The sequence below is a fragment of the Monodelphis domestica genome, chromosome 3 (assembly GCF_027887165.1).
Source record: "Monodelphis domestica isolate mMonDom1 chromosome 3, mMonDom1.pri, whole genome shotgun sequence".
Taxonomy (NCBI): Eukaryota; Metazoa; Chordata; class Mammalia; order Didelphimorphia; family Didelphidae; genus Monodelphis; species Monodelphis domestica.
In genome coordinates, this window is record NC_077229.1 from 74,501,144 (window position 1) to 74,522,106 (window position 20,963).

The 20,963-nt window shown below is 37.5% G+C and overlaps 1 protein-coding gene across 1 annotated transcript in view; it reads right to left on the reverse strand.

Annotated features, from left to right (window-relative positions):
- LOC103099055 (semaphorin-4D-like) overlaps positions 1 to 20,963 on the reverse strand; it is an 89,087-nt gene that overhangs the window by 39,553 nt on the left and 28,571 nt on the right. The window contains exons 3-6 of the mRNA XM_056822159.1: positions 18,079 to 18,138; positions 15,467 to 15,565; positions 10,325 to 10,424; positions 8,760 to 8,870 (exon numbers count right to left, since the gene is read on the reverse strand). Of these exons, the coding sequence (XP_056678137.1) occupies positions 8,760 to 8,870; positions 10,325 to 10,424; positions 15,467 to 15,565; positions 18,079 to 18,138 (370 nt within the window). The remainder of the gene's footprint in view (positions 1 to 8,759; positions 8,871 to 10,324; positions 10,425 to 15,466; positions 15,566 to 18,078; positions 18,139 to 20,963) is intronic.

Sequence of the window (20,963 nt, forward strand, 5' to 3'; positions counted from 1 at the left end):
AGTTACTTCATTGTTTAAAGTGGGGAATGGTCTTAACCCAACCTTATGAAGTAGGGTCTGGGAATTTTTTAAGGTTTACAATCCTAACCTTATGAAGTAGGGTCTGAGAATTTTTAAGGTTCATAGCGTGGGACTCCTAACCATTGAGCACTCTTTTCTTTTAATGCCTGGATGCCCCACAAACTTGCTGGGGAGGAATTTACTATACAAATTACAGGCAACAATAATCTGTGCTCCAGACAGCTCTTTATCATTGGAAATACCTGAGGAATCTTTAAATTCACTCCCTCTACTTCTCTCACCGAGCCAGGAGGTGAAAAAGGCTCCCACCTTTGCAATGCCTACAGATATACCAGAGTCTCTTTGGGCCACATCTTCTGATGTAGGCTTACTTAAATCAGCTATCCCTGTCCAAATAAAAACTAAATCTAGCTCACCTCCTTCCATTCCTCAGTACCCCCTCTCAAAAGAGGCAATTGAGGGTATTACCCCAGTAATAAACTCATTAATTGACCAGGGCATACCCTGTAAATCTGAATACAATATGCCCATCTTGCCTGTTAAAAAAACAAAATTGGGGCCCGATGACAAACACCTCTATAGATTTGTACAAGACCTGAGAGCAGTGAACAATCATGTTATAAAGAGACACCCTATAGTTTCTAACACAAATACTATTATTTCTTCCATTCCTAGCACAGCTATATACTTTTCAGTAGTAGACTTGTACTCTGCCTTCTTTTCCATACCAGGCATAAATAAAAAATTCCAGGCATATTTTTGCCTTCACATGGAAGGGCTCTCAATGGACTTAGACTTGTCTGCCTCAAGGTTACATGGAAAGTCCAGGAATTTTTGCACAAATTTTAAGTCGACACTGACAATATAAGATTAAAAAAAAGCAAATTAATAAAATATGTAGATGATCTACTCTTGGCTTCAACAGATGCTGAAGCATGCCAAGAGGATAGTAAGCACCTCCTCCTAGAACTACAAAAAAGAGGACACAAGATTTTGAAGGAAAAGGTTCAGTGGTGTTTCCCAAAAGTAGAATACTTGGGATTTATTCTAACTGCTGGTGCCTGCGCAATTTCTCCTAAGCACATAGAAAACATTCAAAAATTAAGTGCTCCTACCACTAAAAATCAACTAAGGGCAATTCTTGGAGCAACAGGATTTTGTTCGCAGTGGATCCCTTGCCATGGGGAAATCACTAAGCCCGTTGTCTCACTTACAAAAAACTCAGTCCCTGAACCACTTAAATTAGAAAAGGAACACCTAACAGCTCTTTCAAATTTAAAACAGGCTATCTTGTCTACCCCTGCTCTAGGCATCCCAAATTATGATAAACCATTTACCCTATATATACATGAACAAAAAGGGGTAGCTTTAGGTGTTCTAACTCAACTTTTGGGACCTGCTAAATGCCCAGTAGCCTATTATTCAGCCAAGCTACATCCAGTAGCTGCCAGAGCACCATCATGCCTTAGAGGAGTAGCTGCCACAGCTTTAATAATAACTAAATCAGCTGATCTGGTATTGGGATGCCCTCTGACCATAATGTGTGCACACGAGTTTGAGGCATTGTTTTTAAGACATAAGACACAAGCATTTACTGACCAAAGGATTACTAGGTATGAAATAACACTACTAAACAATGAACATATCACACTAAAATGCTGTGAAGCACTTAATCCTGCAACCTTACTTCCTGATTTGCCAACTTCTGGAGAACCTTTACATGATTGTACATCTTTAGTGTCCATTGTTGATAAACCTCATAATGATTTACTGGACACCCCAATGGATAATTTGGATTGAATATTATTTACAGATGGGTCTTCATTTATGAGAGATGGCGTGAGCTATACAGGAGCTGCAGTAGTTAATGAATTTGAAACTCTGTATTTTACCCTCAAATGTAAGTGTGCAAGGTACAGAACTCACAGCATTAGAACATGCTTGTATCATTGCAAAGGATAAGAGTCACAATTTATACAGACTCCTTTGGCATATGTAATGTTGTTGGAATGTTATGGCTCCAAAGAGGACTTTTAACCTCAGCTGGAGAATCTATAGCTAATGCAGAAATTATTAATGAAATTCTTTCTGCTCTCCAGCTCCCTGAAGCCATAGCTGTAGTTCATTGCTCTGCACATACAGGTGGCAGTGACCCTGTCTCTAGGAGAAATGACCAGGCAGATACTGCTGCAAAGCTAGCGGCTGTAGAAGGGCCTGAATTAATTTTAACATTAACAACCACTGATGACTTAAATTTATCACTTTCCTATAATGAAAAGAAGTGGAAAAATGGAAACAAAAATTTAAAGCAAAACAGATTAATGGATTATGGATGTCATCTGAAAGAAAACCCTTGTTTCCTAAAGGTTTTTATCAAAAAATTTGCCAATCTATTCATAAAAATGGTCATTTTGGCACCCAGGGCATCATGGACTCTGTTAAAAGAGTATGGATAGCCCCTGGTATAACTACTATAGCCTCTAAAGTATGTATAGCCTAACCTACCTGCCAGGCCTTTAATCAACATGCCTTTCATGGAAAAGCCTTTGGTGGATGTCCTCTCACCTACACACCATTTGAACATTTACAAATTGATTTTATCTCTATGTCAAAAGCTGGACAGTATAAATTTTGTATGGTCATAGTTGATCAGCTGACCAGGTGGACTGAAGCATTCCCTACTGCTTGGCCCACATCTGCTTTTGTTGCCAAAGACCTTTTAAAAGAAATTATTCCATGTTTTGGCCTACCAGCACATATTGACTTGGATAGAGGAACACATTTTACTGATTTAGTCTTATCACAAATTTATTCATGTTTGGGGTTAACTCCTACATTTCATACACCATATCATCCTCAGAGCTCTGGCCATGTTGAACGAATGCATAAAGAACTTAAAACTATGATTGGAAAATTATGCATGGAGACTCATTTAAAATGGCCTGAAATTCTACCTCTGGCCCTATTTTATTTCAGAAGCAGACTCAGAGGTGATTTACACATCTCACCATTTGAGAAGCTATTTGGACATCCACCTATTCAGGCACAACCATTTACCCCTGCCTATACCTCATTGTTAGGAGGGAATACAACCATTGCTACATATATCAGACAATTACAAACAAAATTGCGAGAACTCCATGACTCTGGAGCTGCTGTTCAAGCAGGCCCCATAAAACTTCTCACTTCATGATTTAAACCCAGGTGATAGGGTGTATATAAAGAATTTCAAATGTACTGGGTCAACTGAACCTGCTTATGATGGATCATTCCAAGACCTATTAACTCACACCGACACTATTAAAATTGGGGAAAGGGACTCATGGATTCATTGTAGCCATATAAAATGAGTACCCTCTGTTTATAATGAATAATTGACTAGGTTGATAGTATTTAACTACTGATTATGATAAGACTTCCTATTGATGGATCTATACTATTTTATTGCACTTTATTTGTGCCATACAGTATTTTATTCCTTTTCTTTCTCTCAATTTTTGCATTTGAAGCACATGTAATTGTATTGAAAAGATTTTCTTTTAACTATTTTTGATTTTTGCAATAAGCTAAGATAACCATTTGTTTAGCATAAAATTTCATACCCAAAAAGCTTTAGATCATGGAAACTTTCCATTTATTGATAAATGTTATGGGACTGTCATTTATGATTGTGTCTCATTCTAGAAATTGGGATAAAAAAATGGAGCACAGATTTTATCTACATAGTGCCATAGAAGCACAGATTTAAACTGAAAAGTGCCAAAAGAGCACACAGGTCAAAAGGAAACCAATCCATGTGGGACTGATGAACTTCTACACCAATATGAAAGGTCTTGAACCTAGTGTGAGACTCAAGGTTGTGGCACTTGACATGTTAAGACACAGGACTCATTGAACTCCACTCGTAAAATACTTTCTATGAAAGTACCTAACAATTGACTGTTCTGGCTCCCCTATCCCTGAAAAATGACAAAAGATCAGACTAAGGAATGACACTTCCATTTTTACAAGAAAATCTAGTTTCTCTCTTAAGATATGGCAACTTCCTGTAGATCTGACTCATAATGGGTAAATACAACATTTCTACAACATTTCTACAGATTTGTAGGAGATAAAAATTACTTTAATTGGACCCTAATACAAGGGCCTGTTATGAATTTATTCTTTTTATTTAGAAATTTTATATAGTTTTTGATGTTTTTCTCTCAAAGTTAAATTTTTTCTTCCATTTATTTATTTATTTTTCTTTTATGTTTTTGATTTTTTCTTTTGACAATTAACTCATACACCCATAACTCAACCATTTTGAGCTGATCTTGTTGATAAACACCCTCTTCAGGGGGGACTATTGTATTTTTATAAATAAAAATCCAATATTTAAAATTTTGTTTGAGAAGAATTTCAGGAAAAGAAATCTGCTAAATTTTCTAACTGGCTCAGAGGAAGTCAGAGTTTTCTCTTTCTCATTCCTTAATATCTTCCCTCTATTGTAAATAAACTACAATAAATTCATTTTACTTTAGTAATTCATTTGGGATTTAGAAATTTAAATCCCTGGCAACCACTTATTATATATTTAGAGTTCAACCACAAATAAATTTAACAACTTGTGTTGGTTTTGTTTGGGCAAAAACCTTTTAACTTAATATAATCAAAATCATCCACTTTACATCTCTAGATCCTATCTCTTGCTTGATCATAAATTCTTTTCTCATCTATACATGATAGGCAAAATGTTTCATGTTCCTCTAATTTGCTTATGATATTACTGTTAATATTTAAATCATATATCCATTTTGACCTTATCTTGGCATATAGTGTGAAATAGTGAATACCTAGTTTCTGCCAAACTGCTTGCCAGTTTTCTCAGCAATTTTTGTCAGATAATGAGTTCTTTGACCCAAAAGTTTCGATTTTGGGGTTTAATCAAACACTAGATTTTACTATGGTCATTTACTACTATGTATTGCATACCTAAACAATGCCACTGAACCACCATTCTATTTGTTAGACATTATCAATTGTTTTGATGATTACTGCTTTGTTATACCGTTTGAGATTTTTATGATCTGTACTGCTAGCCTACCTTCCTAATCAACTCATACCCATGCCTCTGTCAACACATACTCTTAACTGCTTTACTAATGATAAAGTTCTCAGGAGTTAGAAGTATCATCTTTCCCATATAAGAAAGTAAACTGTTTAACTTTATTGAATCCCTTATGATTTCTCTTTTCTATTTACCTTTTTATGCTTCTCTTGAATCTTGTATTTTAAAGTCAAATATTCTATTAAGCTCTGGTCTCCTGATCAGAAATTCTTTAAAGTTCTTTCATTAAATATCTATTTTTCTCCCCTGAAGGAGTGTATACTCATAGGTGATTCTTAGTTGCAATTAGAATATCATATTCCACACCCTCTGCTCTTTTAATGTGAAAGCCACTAAATCTTGTGTGCTTCTAACTATGGCTCCTAGACATTGTTTTTTTCTGGCTACTTGCAATATTTTTGCCTTTAATGTAGGAGCTCTGGAATTTGGCTATAATGTTTCTAGGAGTTTTCATTTTAGTATCTCTTTCAGAAGTCATCAATGGATTCTCTCAATTTATATTTTATTTGCTGGTTCTAGGAGATCAGAGCGTTTTTCTTGATAATTTTTAAAAATATGCTGTCTAGCCTCTTTTTTTGATAATGGCCTTCAGGAAGTTCAATAATTCTCAAATTATCTCTCCTTGATCCATTTTCCAGGTCAGTTTTTTCCTCCAATGAGATATTCCACATTTTCTTCTATTTCCCCCCTCCTATTCTTTTGACTTTCCTTTATAGTTTCTTGATATTGAATTAGTGTCCACTTGCCCAATACAAATTTTCAAGGAATTATTTTCTTCAGGTAGCTTTTGTATCATTTGAACAATTCTACTTTTCTTTTAAAACCCTTATCTCTGGTCTTAAGAGTCAATATTGGGTATTGATTCCAAGGCAGAAGAGTGGTAAAAGCAAGTCAATGGAGATTAAGTGTGTTGCCCAGGGTTACACAGCTAGGAAGTATTTCAAGGCCAGATTTGGACCCGGGACCCTTTGTCTAGATCTGGCTCTCAATCCACTGAGGCACCTAGCTGCCCCAAACAATTCTACTTTTTGAGATGTTATTTTTTTCAGTGAATTATTATACCTCTTTCCATATGGCCATTTCTGGTTTTTAAAAAACTTTTCTCTTCAAAGGATTTTTGTGCCTCTTTTACCATTTGGCCAATTCTATTTTTAAAGATGCTATTTTCTAAAGTATTTTTTGTGCCTCTTTTACCAAGTTGTGGAATTTCTTTTTACAAATTTCTTGTATCATTTCTCTTCTCAATTTTTTCTCTGCTTCTTATTTAATTTTAAAACTCTTTTTTGAGCACTTTTAGGAATTCCTAGATGAACTGAGCTTATGTCCAATTCACATTTATTCTTTGATTCTTTGAGGCTTTGCCTATAGCTTTTTTGACAATTTTCTTCTTCTGAGTTTGTGTCTTGAGTTTATCACTATAGGAGATTTTTATGGTCAGGGTTTTTTTTGTTTTTGTTTTTTTTTTGTTTCTTTTTTCTTGCCACTTGTCCATTTCCCTAGACTATTTCTTGACTTTCAAGTTTATGTTAAAGTTAGCATCTGCTTTGGAGGAACAGGTGGCATTGTCCCAAGCTTCGGGTTTTTCAGACTGTTATTTTCAGAGCTAATTCTGGGTATCTGAATGTTTGTGCTTCTAAGGTGGTATGATCCAAGGAAAGTTGTGGTCACTGCTTTCCTAGTTTATGATGGGACTTTTTCCTCCTATAGCTGCAAGTGGTAATGTTCTTCTTGGCCTAAAAATAAATGGTCCCCTGCTCTCCTGTGGCCACAAGTGCTATCTGTTCCTTTCTGTCACAGAACTGAGACCAGGGCCACTACTCCTTTGTGAATAATCACAAACACTTGCCTAGAACTGTGACCAGGGTCCCTGAATTCTTGTGGCTTCAAGCACTAATATTCCTTTTCACTCTGACAATTGACACACCTAGACAATGCCACTGGATCTACAACTAGAACTAGCACTCCACAAAAACCACCATCACCCTGGTGTCACAGATATTTCCCGTTGACCTCCCAAGTTCTCTTGTGAAGGAAAAATGTCTTACCCCAACCTCTTTTTTTTTTTGCTCTGTCACTCTGAAATTCAATTTAAAGCAATATTTTAGTTGATGAAGAGTCAGCTGAGTTGTTGCCTACCTTGTTCCATCTTGGCTACTCTCCTCCTCATTTCTAAATTTCTAAATTCCCCTCATCTAAAGTTTTTTGTTTTTTGACTATGAGGACATCACCATTCTCACAGTCATTTTAGCTCACAACTTAGCTCTCTCTCTCTCATTCTCCCATATCCAATGTGTTGTTAACTACTGTTGAATTTAACAAAGACATATCTCTTCTATATACTCCCTCCTTTCCTCTGACACAGCTGTCACTCTAGGGTAGGCTCTTATCATCTCATGCCTAGACTACAGTATAGGCATACTTTCCACATCATGACTTTTCCCATTGCAGTTTTGATATATCATGAGTGGGCATAAGAAACTAAATGTGAATTTCAGAGGGAGTTTTGCAGAAGCAACAGATGACACATAAAAGCCATAAAATGACACAAAATTTAGAAACTAAAGAGTCTATGATCAAATACCTAATCCTAATTTTGTAATAAGGCAAACACTCTGTAAAAGAAAAAAAATCAGATTATTTTCATTTGGTATAAAGAGAGGGCCATAAAATTTTATATAGATTTTCTAGATCATAGGAGGCCTACATTCTTAACTCCCAAGAGGTGGAATGGATAGCTGTTATAGCTTTCTGATTTGTTTCCCTTAAGTATTTTTCCACTTCAGTCTATCTTCTAGTCTGCCGCTAGTAATCTTCCTAAGAGATCTGATCATGCCACCCCTCAACTCCAACTCAATAAACACCAATGGCTACCTATTACCTTTGAATTCAAATAGAAAATCCTATTTTCTTTTTAAGCCTTTTATAACCTGTTCCCTTTCTTACCTTCCAGTCTTCTTATACCTTACTCCCAAGTTATAATGGCCTTCTTGCTATTTTTCACAGAGGATATTCATCTCCTGATTCTATGCCTTTTCATTTGTGGTAGACGCAATGCCTGGAATGCTCTTCCTCTTTGAACCCACCTCTTGGCTTTGTTCACATCTCACCTCAAAGACCATCCTCTGAACAAGGCCTATTCTGGTTTTCCTAAATGCTGGTACCTTCCTGCTGAGATTATTTCCAATTTATACTGTGTAAAAGTTATAAGTACATAGTTGTCTCCAAGATCAGAATGTTAGCTCCTTGAGGGGAGAGGCTTTCCTTTGTATTCCCAGCATTTAACGCAGCCAGGCACATAGTAAAAACTTAATTAACGCTTGTTGATTTGACTTATTGACTTGGAAACAACCTTAGATCACAGAAGATCAAAACAGGAAGGAACATTAGACAGAATAAAAAATTTCAGTTAGGGACTTGAGAACACAGAACAGAGAAGATGAACTTGGAAGGGATCTTCAAGATTATCTAGTATAATTAGATTCTAAAACTCATAGTAAGTGAAAATAATTAAGGCATTGCTTTTTTAAACAAATATATATTCAACTGACTTGAATTCTGTCTTTAGTTCTACTTTCCTTGAATAGAATTACTTTAAGTGTTGAATTTAAGTTGAATAAATGTCTTTTACCATTCAACCAAGATGTTTTGAATTCTGTCCTTAAACGATTTTCTAATCCTCGAAATATAATAGGCTCAGTACCCAAAAAGTTGTTGTAGGTAGCAGAGTAAAGTGCACCATCTGTGAATAAACCAGAAGAAAAACAGGTATAGACAATATTTATTAAAATGATTAGAAAAATAGCCAAAATTCCCCAGAAAAGTAAGTCGAGTAACTACACTCAATAGGGAAAATTCCAAGGAAAAGAAGTCATAATATATTAGATTAGGAAAGATCTTAAAACCCAGAACATCAAATGTAGGCACTAAAAAGAACCTTAGAATATAAATCATGGAACAGAAATGGGAGGGACAAAAGAACTAGACTACAGAGGCAGAAGAACTTTCTATGAAATCTAGGAAGCTGAGGAGTTTGGATTTTAATACTAGAGAGTTGGCACAGGAAGGGACCTTTGAAGTTATTTAGCCCAAGCCCTACCTAAATGGGAATTCCCTCAACATATATCTAAACAGTGGTCATCCAGTCTTTTCCTGGAGCTCTCTAAAGACAGGTAACTTACTTTTTTTTTGGAAAGTAATTTAATTTAAATTTAATCTTTTAATTTTATGAAATTTAATTAGTTAAATTTATTTAGCATTAAATTTAATTTTATGAAACTTCTGGATGTATGAAGCTTTTCATTATATAAATAGCATCAAAATCTATCTTTCTATAATCCCCCTCCCACCTTACTCTCACAAACAACTCTTTTCTCACTCAATTATTCTTAATTCTTCTTTCTGAGTTTAAATAGAGTAAGTATAATCCCTGTCTCCTAGGTGATAATACTTCAATATTTGGAGACAGCTATTATATCCTTCCTAAGACTATCCTATAGGCAATAAAGAAGCATCAAATTATAATTTAAATTATTAAATTTAAGAATAAAAAATTGGATTCTTTTCTACTATCAAATGTCCATTTCCTTTCCCTTTCCCTGAACTCACTCTCTCTCTCCTACTTATTTTTCCAATTTCCTCATCCCTTATGAAACTTTTTTCACTCTTAGTTGTAACTTTGCCTTATGATAACAATTAGATTCATTTAAGGAGTGCCTAGGGATGAATTTAACATTTTAAAATAAGACATTTCTAAGCTATGTCAATAGTAAGACTTTCTGAAGCAGGGTAGAGGGACAGCAGGGATAATTTCTGAAAATTTAGTAGGAGCTTCATAAACATGAGATTTAAGTGAGAGTCAGAATTAAGAGAATTCTGCATAAGTGAGCAGGCTGCAACATATCCTAAATGCCTCATATAATTTAATTTAAGATCTTACTATTTTATTACTTTTAGAAATACTTTGATATTTTAAGCCTCTACTATAATAAAAACCACATTTCAGAGAAGAAACCTGATTTGGCCATTAATTATCAACCTTATTTGGGCTTATATACCTTAGAGTTCTGATTAATTGGATGAGCAGTGGTGTTACTTGTGTGAGCCTGCTCTCTACAGAAGTCAACATTTATGTCACAATAAAGTAGTAGAGAAGGATTTAAGACTGGAGATTCTAGTTTCTGGGACAGTACCTACCAACAAACACGGAGCTATACTTGAGAGTGGGATCAAATGGACATTCCCCTCTGCTCTCCTTTTCCTTTCCCTCTAGATGCATCTCTGTATTGTTGATAACCTGGGTTAAACATCAGAAATGGACTATGGCACTGTCTGAAATACAAATGATATATCCACAGAACTTTACAGGTACATGGCCCCTCACATACACTCATTTGGTCCTGGCAACTTAAGGGAGGAGGTAGTGCAAGGGCAGTCATCCCCTTTCTATAGATAAGGTAATTAAGGCTCAAGAATATAAGATTTAGGCCAGGAAGGGCTTTTAGAGTAAATTTAATTCTACCTCTTCATTATACAGATGAGAAAACTGAGGCTTCAAAAGACTGAGACTTGCCCCAAGTCACAAAGATAATAAATGTCAAATGTCAAAACAGATTCTGATGCAGATCTAACATTCTTTCCACTAAACCACACAGCTGTAGGAAGCAACCAACCTAGATTTACAGCAGAGGGGTCATTGAATTCAATCCTATATGGTAAACATTCAGCAACTCTTCAGGGGGAAAGGCTACAACAGAAATACATAATAAGGTCCTTACTCTAAAAAAAGCTTATAGCCATTCCCCAATTGATAAATGGGCAAGAGACATAAATAGGCAATTTTCAGATAAAGAAATCAAAACTATTAATAAGCACATGAAGAAGTGCTCTAAATCTCTTATAATCAGAGAAATGCAAATCAAAGCAACTCTGAGGTATCACCTCACACCTAGCAGATTGGCTAACTTGATAGCAAAGGAAAGTAATGAATGCTGGAGGGGATGTGGCAAAGTAGGGACACTAATTCATTGCTGGTGGAGTTGTGAATTGATCCAACCATTCTGGAGGGCAATTTGGAACTATGCCCAAAGGGTGATAAAAGACTGTCTGCCTTTTGACCCTGCCATAGCACTGCTGGGTTTATACCCCAAAGAGATAATAAGGAAAAAGACTTGTACAAGAATATTCATAGCTGTGCTCTTTGTGGTGGCCAAAAATTGGAAAATGAGGGGATGCCTTTAGATTGGGGAATGGCTGAACAAATTGTGGTACATGTTGGTGATGGAATACTATTCTGCACAAAGTAATAATAAACTGGAGGAATTCCATGTGAACTAGAATGACCTCCAGGAATTGATGCAGAGTGAAAGGAGCAGAACCAGGAGAACACTGTACACAGAGGCTGGTACACTGCGGCACAATTGAATGTAATGGACTTTTCTACTAGCAGCAATGCAACGACCCAGGACAATTCAGAGGGATCTATGAGAAAGAACACTATCCACATTCAGAGGAAGAATTGTGGGAGCAGAAACGCAGAAGAAAAACAACTGCTTGATCACATGGGTTGATGGGGACATGATTGGAGATGTAGACTCGAAACAATCATTCTAGTACAAATATTAATAATATGGAAATAGGTCTTGATCAATGATACATGTAAAACCCAGTGGAAATGCTCATTGGCTTGGGGAGGGGGGTTGGGAGGAGGGGAGGGAAAGAACATGAATCATGTAACCATGGAAAAATATTCTTAATTAATTAAATAAACTTAATTTTAAAAAAAGAAAGAAAAAACAAATAACAAGTTTATAATTTAGCTGGGGAAACAAGGCACATACATTATAACCAACCAAACAACAAATATTTCTGAGGAAGTTGGTGGCTCAATGCATAGAGAGCCAGACATGGGAGGTCCTAGGTTTGAATCTGGCCTCTGACACTGTGTAACCTGAGCAAGTCACTTAACCTCAATTGCTTAGCCCAAAGACTTCTGCCTTGAAATAAATATTTAGTATCAATTCTAAGACAGAAGGTAAGGGTTTAAAAAACCCCAAACAAATATTTATTAAACACCAAAGTTGCCAGGCTCTGTGTTAAAATTCTGTGGAGATGAACAAGTACATTCTAAAAGGGACAGAATTACATTGATAAATACAGAGAGAATAAACAAAAAGAAAGCAAATTACAAATAAATACTCAATAGTTTAAAGAGGGGAGTTTGACAGGGTGGGCACTAGTAGTTGAAGAAATCAGGGAAGATTTCCTGGAGAAGGTAATGTCTGAGCTCCACCTTGAGGGAGAGAGGAATTCTCTGAGGCAAAATTGAAGAGGGCCTTCCAGGCACAGATGACAGCCAGGAAAAAGTCATGCAGATGGGTGATAGAGTATCCTGTGTAAAGATCAGACACAATATAGGTTTGGCTGGACTGCAGTGTGGGAGGGAGAGTAAGGTATGAAGCTGAAGAGATAGGAAGGGGCCTGGCTGGAGTTGACAGGGAGTCGACTCAAGTAGACTGAGTCAAGGAATAACATGGTCAGACCTGTGTTTAAGGAAAATCACTCTGGCAGCAGGGCTGATAATGGATCAGAGTGGGTAGAGATTTAAGGTACAGAAATCAATCATTAGACATATAATAATGGATGCAAGAAGGGATGAGGGCCTGAATCTAAGTGGTAGCTGTGTGAGGGTAGAGAAGGGATCAGAAGTGAGAGATGTGCAGAGAGAAAGGGCAGGATCTGACATCTCACTGGATATGTGGAGGAGGAAGAATGAGGACTTGAAGATAAACCTGAGGTATGAGGAAAATTAGAAGAATGGTAGTGTTTTCTACCCAGAAGTGCCAACATGAAATCGTGGACACAGCAAGTATAGAGAAATTTAGAAAGGAAGAGAACAACAGAAGCCAGCATAGCTAGGGAAGATTCTTAGAGAGAAAAGACTAACTGGGTTCAGTTAAAGTATATTTTACAGGGAGGGAAGGCATTCTAAGAGGGTAGAAGATCATGAGCAAAGGCATGAATGAATCTATGACTGTGAACTGCGTTAACTGGATGGAAGTAGTGAGATTGATGAGACATAATGGGGTCTGAAAACCATGTAGATCAATTCAACAGAAGAGCAGCAGGGCTATCAGAGTTAAGTAACTTGCTTAGGATCACATAGCTAGGAAGTATCTGAAGCCAGATTTGAACCCCAGTCCTTCTAACTCCTGGCCTGGCAGTCTATTGACTGTACTACCTCTCTGCCCCAAGAGCATTTCCCAATGAATAAATCTACTGAAAAGTATCTAAGAAAGGTTATTCTAATGTTGATAAAACTTGTTATTTCTAGTTCTACAATATTGAACCCAATTCCTTCTCTCTATAGCTAGCACCTTAATTTAGGCCCTTCTCACCTCTCACCTAGATTATTGTGACAACTTCCTAATTAGGTCACACTGATTTCAAGGTTCTTCCTACTTTGGTCTATTGTACACTGAAGCTTTAAAATCTGACTATGTCACCTCTATACTTAATCGATTTCAGTGGTTCTGTATCAATCTTTAGGATAAAATAAAACCTCTGTTTAGTTTTTAAAAGGCCTTTACAACCTAGTTCCAACCTATTTTTCTGATCTCATTGTACACAACTCCCCATAGAACATTCTGCAATCCAATTACACTAGAGTTCTCTGTGAGACTCCGTGATATTCCATCTTCTATCTCTGGGACTTTGCACTAGCTATATCCCAGGCCTGGAATTCCCTCCCTCTATAACCTCCACCTCAGAGAGTAACTCTCTTCAAGATGTAGCTCAAGCACTATCTTCATGAAGTCTTTCCTGCTCTTTTCAATTGCTAGTGTGCCCTCTCTCTCAGCCTTGTATTTTGCATTTGATTGCATTTATTCACTTTAAATCCCCATATGTACTTGTCTCTTCCATTTGAACATAAGCTCCTTGTGTTTCATTCTTTGGGGGAATTGTTTCATTCCCTGTAACTGTATTCCTATGACCAAGTGCAAAGCTCATAGAGAAGATATATAGAACTAAATAAAGCACTTATTAAGAGACTGAGTAACTTCCCAATGCCTACCAAATAAAGTTCAAACTCCTTAGCTTGACATTTGAAGGACTCCACAACTGGCTGCTCCATACTTTTTGGGCCTTATATCATGTCTCCCTTCCACACAATCTATGCTGCAGCCAAAGTGGACTACTCTACAAGAAATATTTATTACCAAACATGACCCACACTTTCCAGCTTTGATAATCTTTGCTTTTATTGTTCCCTACACCTAGAATGTCCTCAGTGTCTCAGGTAGCAACTGAGATGTCTGGGAAGTGAGGGGGTCTTTGAGGTTGGGGTGAGGAGGAAGTACATTCTTGACATGGGGAACCCTCTGTACAAAGGCATGGAGACAGGAGATACAATGTTGTACAAAGAAAATAACTAACAATTCGGTTTTACTGAAACAGAGTATGTAAAGGGATGTAATATGAAATGACACTGGAAAGGTGGGAGTCAAATTGTAAAAGTCTAAAAAACCACACTGAGGACCTTGCATTTTATTTTAGAGAACTAGTCATGGAACAGGAACAGGAAGTCCCTGAAAATTGTATATTCTGCCCCACTAGTAGACTATAATTGATATACCAGGATTTTGTATCTGCTTTAGCAGCCAACACTATAAGTTCTTCCTTGTTTGCTAAATTTGTAGAAATGGTTGGACTGGAGGAAGAGAGCCTGGAGGCACAGAAACTAGTTGGAAGAAGAAAACTGCAGTTACATGGGTTTGATGTAATGAGAAGTAAAAGGGACTGAACTAAGAAACAATGCTAGGAACCAATGAGCTGGACTTGTTAACTGTGAAGATATGTAGGATTGGGATGAATCAAGGATGAGACCAAGTGTTCTAGTATGGGTGTTGGGGATAATGGTGGCGCTAGGGGCAGATAAAGGGAAGCGGGGGAGTTCCTTTTTTTTTTTTTAAACACCCTCATCTTCTGTCTTGGAGTCAATACTAGGTATTGGTTCCAAGGCAGAAGAGTGATAAGGGCTAGGCAATGGGGGTTAGTTAAGTGACTTGCCCAGGGTCACACAGGTGGGAAGTGTCTGAGGTCAAATTTGAACCCAGGACCTCCCATCTCTAGGCCTGACTCTCAATCCACTGAGCTACCCAGCTGCCCCCTAGGGGGAGTTGCTTTTGATGAGATAGGAAGAGAAGTTGGGGGCTTTGGTGTAAGAGACTAAAATGAGGACAATATACATTTAATTGTAATGTCAAAAAGTCATGAACTGCATGAACACTTTCTGAAACTTAAACAAGCAACCAACAGTTGGCTCATATAAATGCTTACCATGGAGTCACAAATTGGATGAAATGCATTAGTCCCACAAACATAAAAAGTTGTTTCATTTATCTTGTGGAGAAGGAGGATATAATTTCGACATTGTACCTAAAACAGGGAAGAAAAAAAATGAACATCCACAATATTTTCAAATCTTTTAAAATCATAGAATCACAGTAATGGAAAGGATATCAGCACCTTCCCCGTCTGCCCTCCCCCCCCCCCCCATGTACTGTGTACAATTCATACCTGAACAGGAATCTCTCCTAAAACATCCCAAACAAGGAGTTGACTAGTTTCTATCATTGAAAGAACATTGGATTTACTGTCAGAGGGCCTGAATTCAAATCAAAGTTGTGTCACTGTGGCCACAGGCAAATTACTTTCAATCTCGGCCTATTTCTTCATCTTCAAAATGAGGGGGTTGGACTAGATGATCCCTAAGATTTCTTTCTGTTCTAAGGCTCTCTGATTCTCTGCTTGCAGATTGACAGTTATGGAGAATTCATCAGACAGCCCATTCTACTTTTGAACAGCTCTCCACGAGAAGGGATTTTTCATTATATTGAGCCAAAATCTAATTCTGTACAACTTCCTCACAATCTCTTCTAGGGCCAAACTGGGTGAGTTCAATTTTTAAAAAAAACCTTACCTTCTGTCTACCAAGTAGTGATTCCAAGGCAGCTGTAAGGGCTAGACAGTGGATGTCAAATAACTTGCCCAGTGTTACAAAGCTAGAGGCCACACTTGAACCCCGGCCTGGCTCTCTATCCACTGAACCACCTCGCTGCTGCCTCTGAGTAAATGTAATTTTTCTTTCATAGCATAGACTTTCAAATATTTGAAGATGATTATTAAGTCTTTAAAAAGTCTATTCTTGTCTAAAATATTTATATGCTTATCCAACTAATTCTCATGATGCCATTTAGAGCCATTTTACCACTGTGGACTAACCCTCTTATGAATTCACTCATTTCACCTGGCAAACCATATAGCTAATTAGAGATGTTTTTATGTGCTCTGAGTTATATACCCTATGCTCACTAAGAACAGATGAGATTAATAAATACCGAATGCTCCCTATGCACAGGTACTCTAGAACACAATGGTGTAACAGGGTTTTTGTTCTTGAGGAGTTTACATTTGAGCTGAAAAGATGAGGCCTAAACTGCTCAAAATGTTAAAGAATATTCTAAGATTATACTATTTCCTTCTGCTCTCTTCCGCATGCCCCCAAAACCTGTATGCCAAGATGTGACATTGAAGTTTTAGGCTTTTGAGATAGTCCTGGAGTTTTCTGCAGGCCTGTTGAGCTAAGTCTAGAAAATCTTGTTCTAGGGTGACATCAGGTGACATATTTTTCAGCCACAGCAACTCTTGGGAGCTGTCCACTATAGAAATTCCATGTTCTTTGGTGGTAGAAAGGATATCCACACTGACAAATCCCAAAAAAGCTGAAGGAGAGAGCCATGAGATAAATAATTATCATGTAGAGAATGATCTGAACTTTGTAAAATACTTTACTAGACTCTCAAATCTAGCACTGTCTTCAAGAGGCCTCAAAACTATAAGCAAATTAGAATACAGCTAGTAAGTAACCCAAGGTAATATAGAATTACAAGATATCAGAGCTAGGAGGGACCTCATAGATGAACAAGTCCAGCTCCCTCATTTTAAAGTAGACAAAAAGGATGGCTAAGTGGCTCAGTGGATAGAGAGCCTATCAGACCTATGGACCTAGGGACAGGAGGTCCTGGATTCAAATGTGGCCGCATATACATCTAGCTGTGTGACTTTGGGCAAGTCACTTAATCTCCATTGCCTAGTCCTTACCACATTTCTGCCCTGGAACCAATACTTAGTATTGATTCTAAGTCAAAAGGTAAGGGAGGGAGGAAGAAGGGAAGGAAGAAGGGAAGGAAGGAAGGAAGGAAGGAAGGAAGGAAGGAAGGAAGGAAGGAAGGAAGGAAGGAAGGAAGCAAGGAAGGAAGCAAGGAAGGAAGGAAGCAAGGAAGGAAGGAAACAAGGAAGGAAGGAAGCAAGGAAGGAAGGAAGGAAGGAAGGAAGGAAGGAAGGAAGGAAGGAGAGAGGGAGACCAACCCAGAGGGGTTAAACCAGTTGTTCCAGGTCCTACAACCACCTTAGAGGCAGAGCTACTACTGGACTCTTGGCTACAGGGTTCTATCTATAATGCCGTGTCCTACAGTTTAGAGGAGGATCAGTGTGGGCCAGAGATGGCTAGGAAGGCTCTATAGATAAGAAATTCAAGATAAATCTCAAAGGGTGGACAGGATTAAGAAAACCATAAAGAAGAGAAGAGCAAAGAGCATTCCAGGTATGGAAAACAATGTGAGCAAAAGCAGAGGAGAAAATAATTTAAAAACAAATATTTAGTATACCATCTAGCAGAGCTGCACCATATAAAAGTGTGAATTAAGTGTATAAAAGTATGTTTCTGAAAATTTAGAGGATAATGATTAGTGTGAAAGAATTGTGTAACAGTGCTAGACGCTTGAATTGAAATAAAAATATCTTAAGAAGTTTAAGTAAAATTTTAAAGCAGTTTAAAAGCCTGTTCAATGTGGAAATGACTAATTTCAGTTTTTATACTAATAACTTACTTTGTTTTTCCCCCTGTGGATGCACTCCAGCTGCCTATTTTCAGTAGCAAACCAATACACCTGAAATCCAAAAATATACTCAATTACACTTTTAGGCTCCCATCTCTAAACACAAAACCAAGAAGTGACTCACTAAGGAGCACTTATAACTTAGTACTGAGGTTCCATGTCTTAACAGTGCAGTTCTTCCTCCATCAAAGTACACTACTAGTCCTTCCTTCCCAACCTTTCTTTCTCCTTAGCAGAGAGCTTTATAAGCAGTTGTTGATAAATAACAGCTAGGACTTATATGACTCTTTAAGGTTTGCAAAGTGCTTTATAATATTACCTCGTTTCATCTTCACAACAATCCTTCAAAGTAAGTATTAAGTACTGATTCCAAATCAGAAAAACAGTAAGGGCTAGGCAGGTTAGAAAAACAGTAAGGGCTAAGGAGGTTAAATGACTTGCCTAAGATTATACAATTAAAAAGTATGTGATCTAATGCCCAGTGGACTTACGCGTTGGCTATGGGGGATGGGGCGGGGAGGAAAAGAAAATGATCTATGTCTTTAACGAATAATGCTTGGAAATGATCAAATAAAATATATTAAAAAAAAAAAAAGAAAGAAAAGTATGTGAGACCAGATTTGAACCTAGGACTTTCTGTCTCTAGGCCTGGCTCTCTAACCACTGAGAATCTAGTTGCCCCAAGACGTATCAATTACTAGCTTCATTCACTGACTCCAGAATTGTGGGGGAAACCAAAGAAGGTTTCCTGGACCTAGAATTTCTTGTGTGAGGAACAACAAAGGGGCAAATGCCACTATACAAAGAATAGGAGAGGTTAGAGGGAATTTAAGGCGTTTAGGAGCCTGGAGAGGGGAGGTTATAAAGGGCTTTGTACACCAAATAGAGGATTTTATATTTGATTCTGACATATGATAGGGAGCCAGAGGAGTCTGGTAGGGGATGACACTTTAGGAAAATCACTTTGATGACTGAATGAAGGATAGATTGGGATGGGGTGAGAAGAAGCAGGCAGCCACACCAGCAGGATATTTCAATAGTTCAGAGTGGTGGCAGTGTCAAAGGAGAGAAGAGAGTGTATTCAAGAGATGTCATAAAACTAAAATTGACAGGACTTAGTAATAGCTTATACATGGAGGATTGAGAGTAAGGAGTTGAGGATGACACCTATGTTGTAAGTTTGTAAGACTGGGAGGAGAGTTATAATCTCCCAGGGATAGGGTAATTTGGAAGGACGGAGGTTTGGGGGCAGAAAGAAGAGTTCAATTTTGGATATGTTGAGTTTAAGTTATCTATAGGATATCCAATCTGAGATGTATAATAGGCAGATGGAGATGTGATATTGGAGGCTGGGAAAGAGATTAGGGGGAGATATATACATACATATATATATATATACACACATATATGCATATTTGATAATCATCAGCATAGAGATAATTGAATCCATGGGAGCTGATGAAATGACCAGATGAGATAGTCTAGAGGGAGAATAGAGTCCTGGATAGAGCCCAAGAGAACACCCACAGTTAATGGGAATGACCTAGAAAAAGATCCTACAAAGGAGATTGAGAAGGAGCTATCCACTAAGTAGGAAGAGAACTAGGAGAGAGTAGTATCACAGAAACCTAGAAGCAAGGGAGTATCAAGGAGAAAAAAAAAATATTTATTAAATGTCTACTATGTGCCAGGAACTGTGCTAAATATTTTACAAATGTTATCTCATTTGAAAAGAAAACGATCAACAATATCAAAGGCTGTGGATTTCAAGAAGGATGAGGACTAAGAAGAGGCCATTAGATTGGTAACCAAGACCATTGGTGAAAGGAAAATTGTTCTATTTCCTTTATATTACTGATTATGAACAAAATGATCACATATAATCCTTTCAATAAGTAACTATAATTATAATTTTTGGAAAATTAGATTCAGTTATTAACACTATATATATAAATTTTTGTAATACAATATTAATTACAGTATTAGAAAATATATAGCTTGATGTATTAGAATATTATAGCAATGAATAATATTAAAGAATAATTCTTTAGGTCTGTTTAGTTATCTAGGAAAGCTGAAACCCATGCAGAAGAGCTGGGTTCACTGGGAGTAGCGAGTGTACAGTTGGCCTGATAAGCTAATATGAAAACAACTTTGATCTGCTCAGGTGTTGTTTTATCCTTTAAAGATTTATGCCACTAAAGCAGACTATAGCAGTGACAGACAACCTTTTGAGACTTTTTGGGGACCCTGTGCTATTCCTGCCTCATCCCCCTACTATATGCCAGTATTAGGGTTAAATGGTAGGAGTCTGACAAAAGTGAGAACAGTTTGATAAAACACTGAGTTTAATTTAAGAAGTACAGATAGAAATGAAGAGGGAATTAACTCTCCCCTCCCAATTTTTACATTTTAATCACCAGAAGCCTATTTACACCCCACTTTTCCTTAAGTGGGGGAGGTCTGTGACTCATGTGTGTGAAAGTGGGTGATGAATCAGAACCCACTGACTGCCCCCTGGGTAGTCCTAAGCAAAGTTTTAGCAGTAAATGGTCCACGTAAAAGTGGAAGGAAGGCACAGGAAGTGATGAAAGGAATGGTCTTTAAAAGTGGCAAGAATTTCCTGTGACTAGGGCTTTTGCCTTCAACTTGACCCTGGAGGAGCTCTGGCTGAGGACCTTGGACTGCCTTCCTATTTTCCCTTAGAACTACCATGTGGATGAGTGAAAAAGACCTACTCCCTTACCTGGTTTGTTCTGGAGGTACTAGCCTCTGGAGAGGCCCCTAGTCTTAGAGGAGGCCTCATGGCTAAAACCCTTATTTAATTTACCTTTGGGTCCCCTTTGCAGGTCTCTTAACCCTGCCTGGTTCCCACA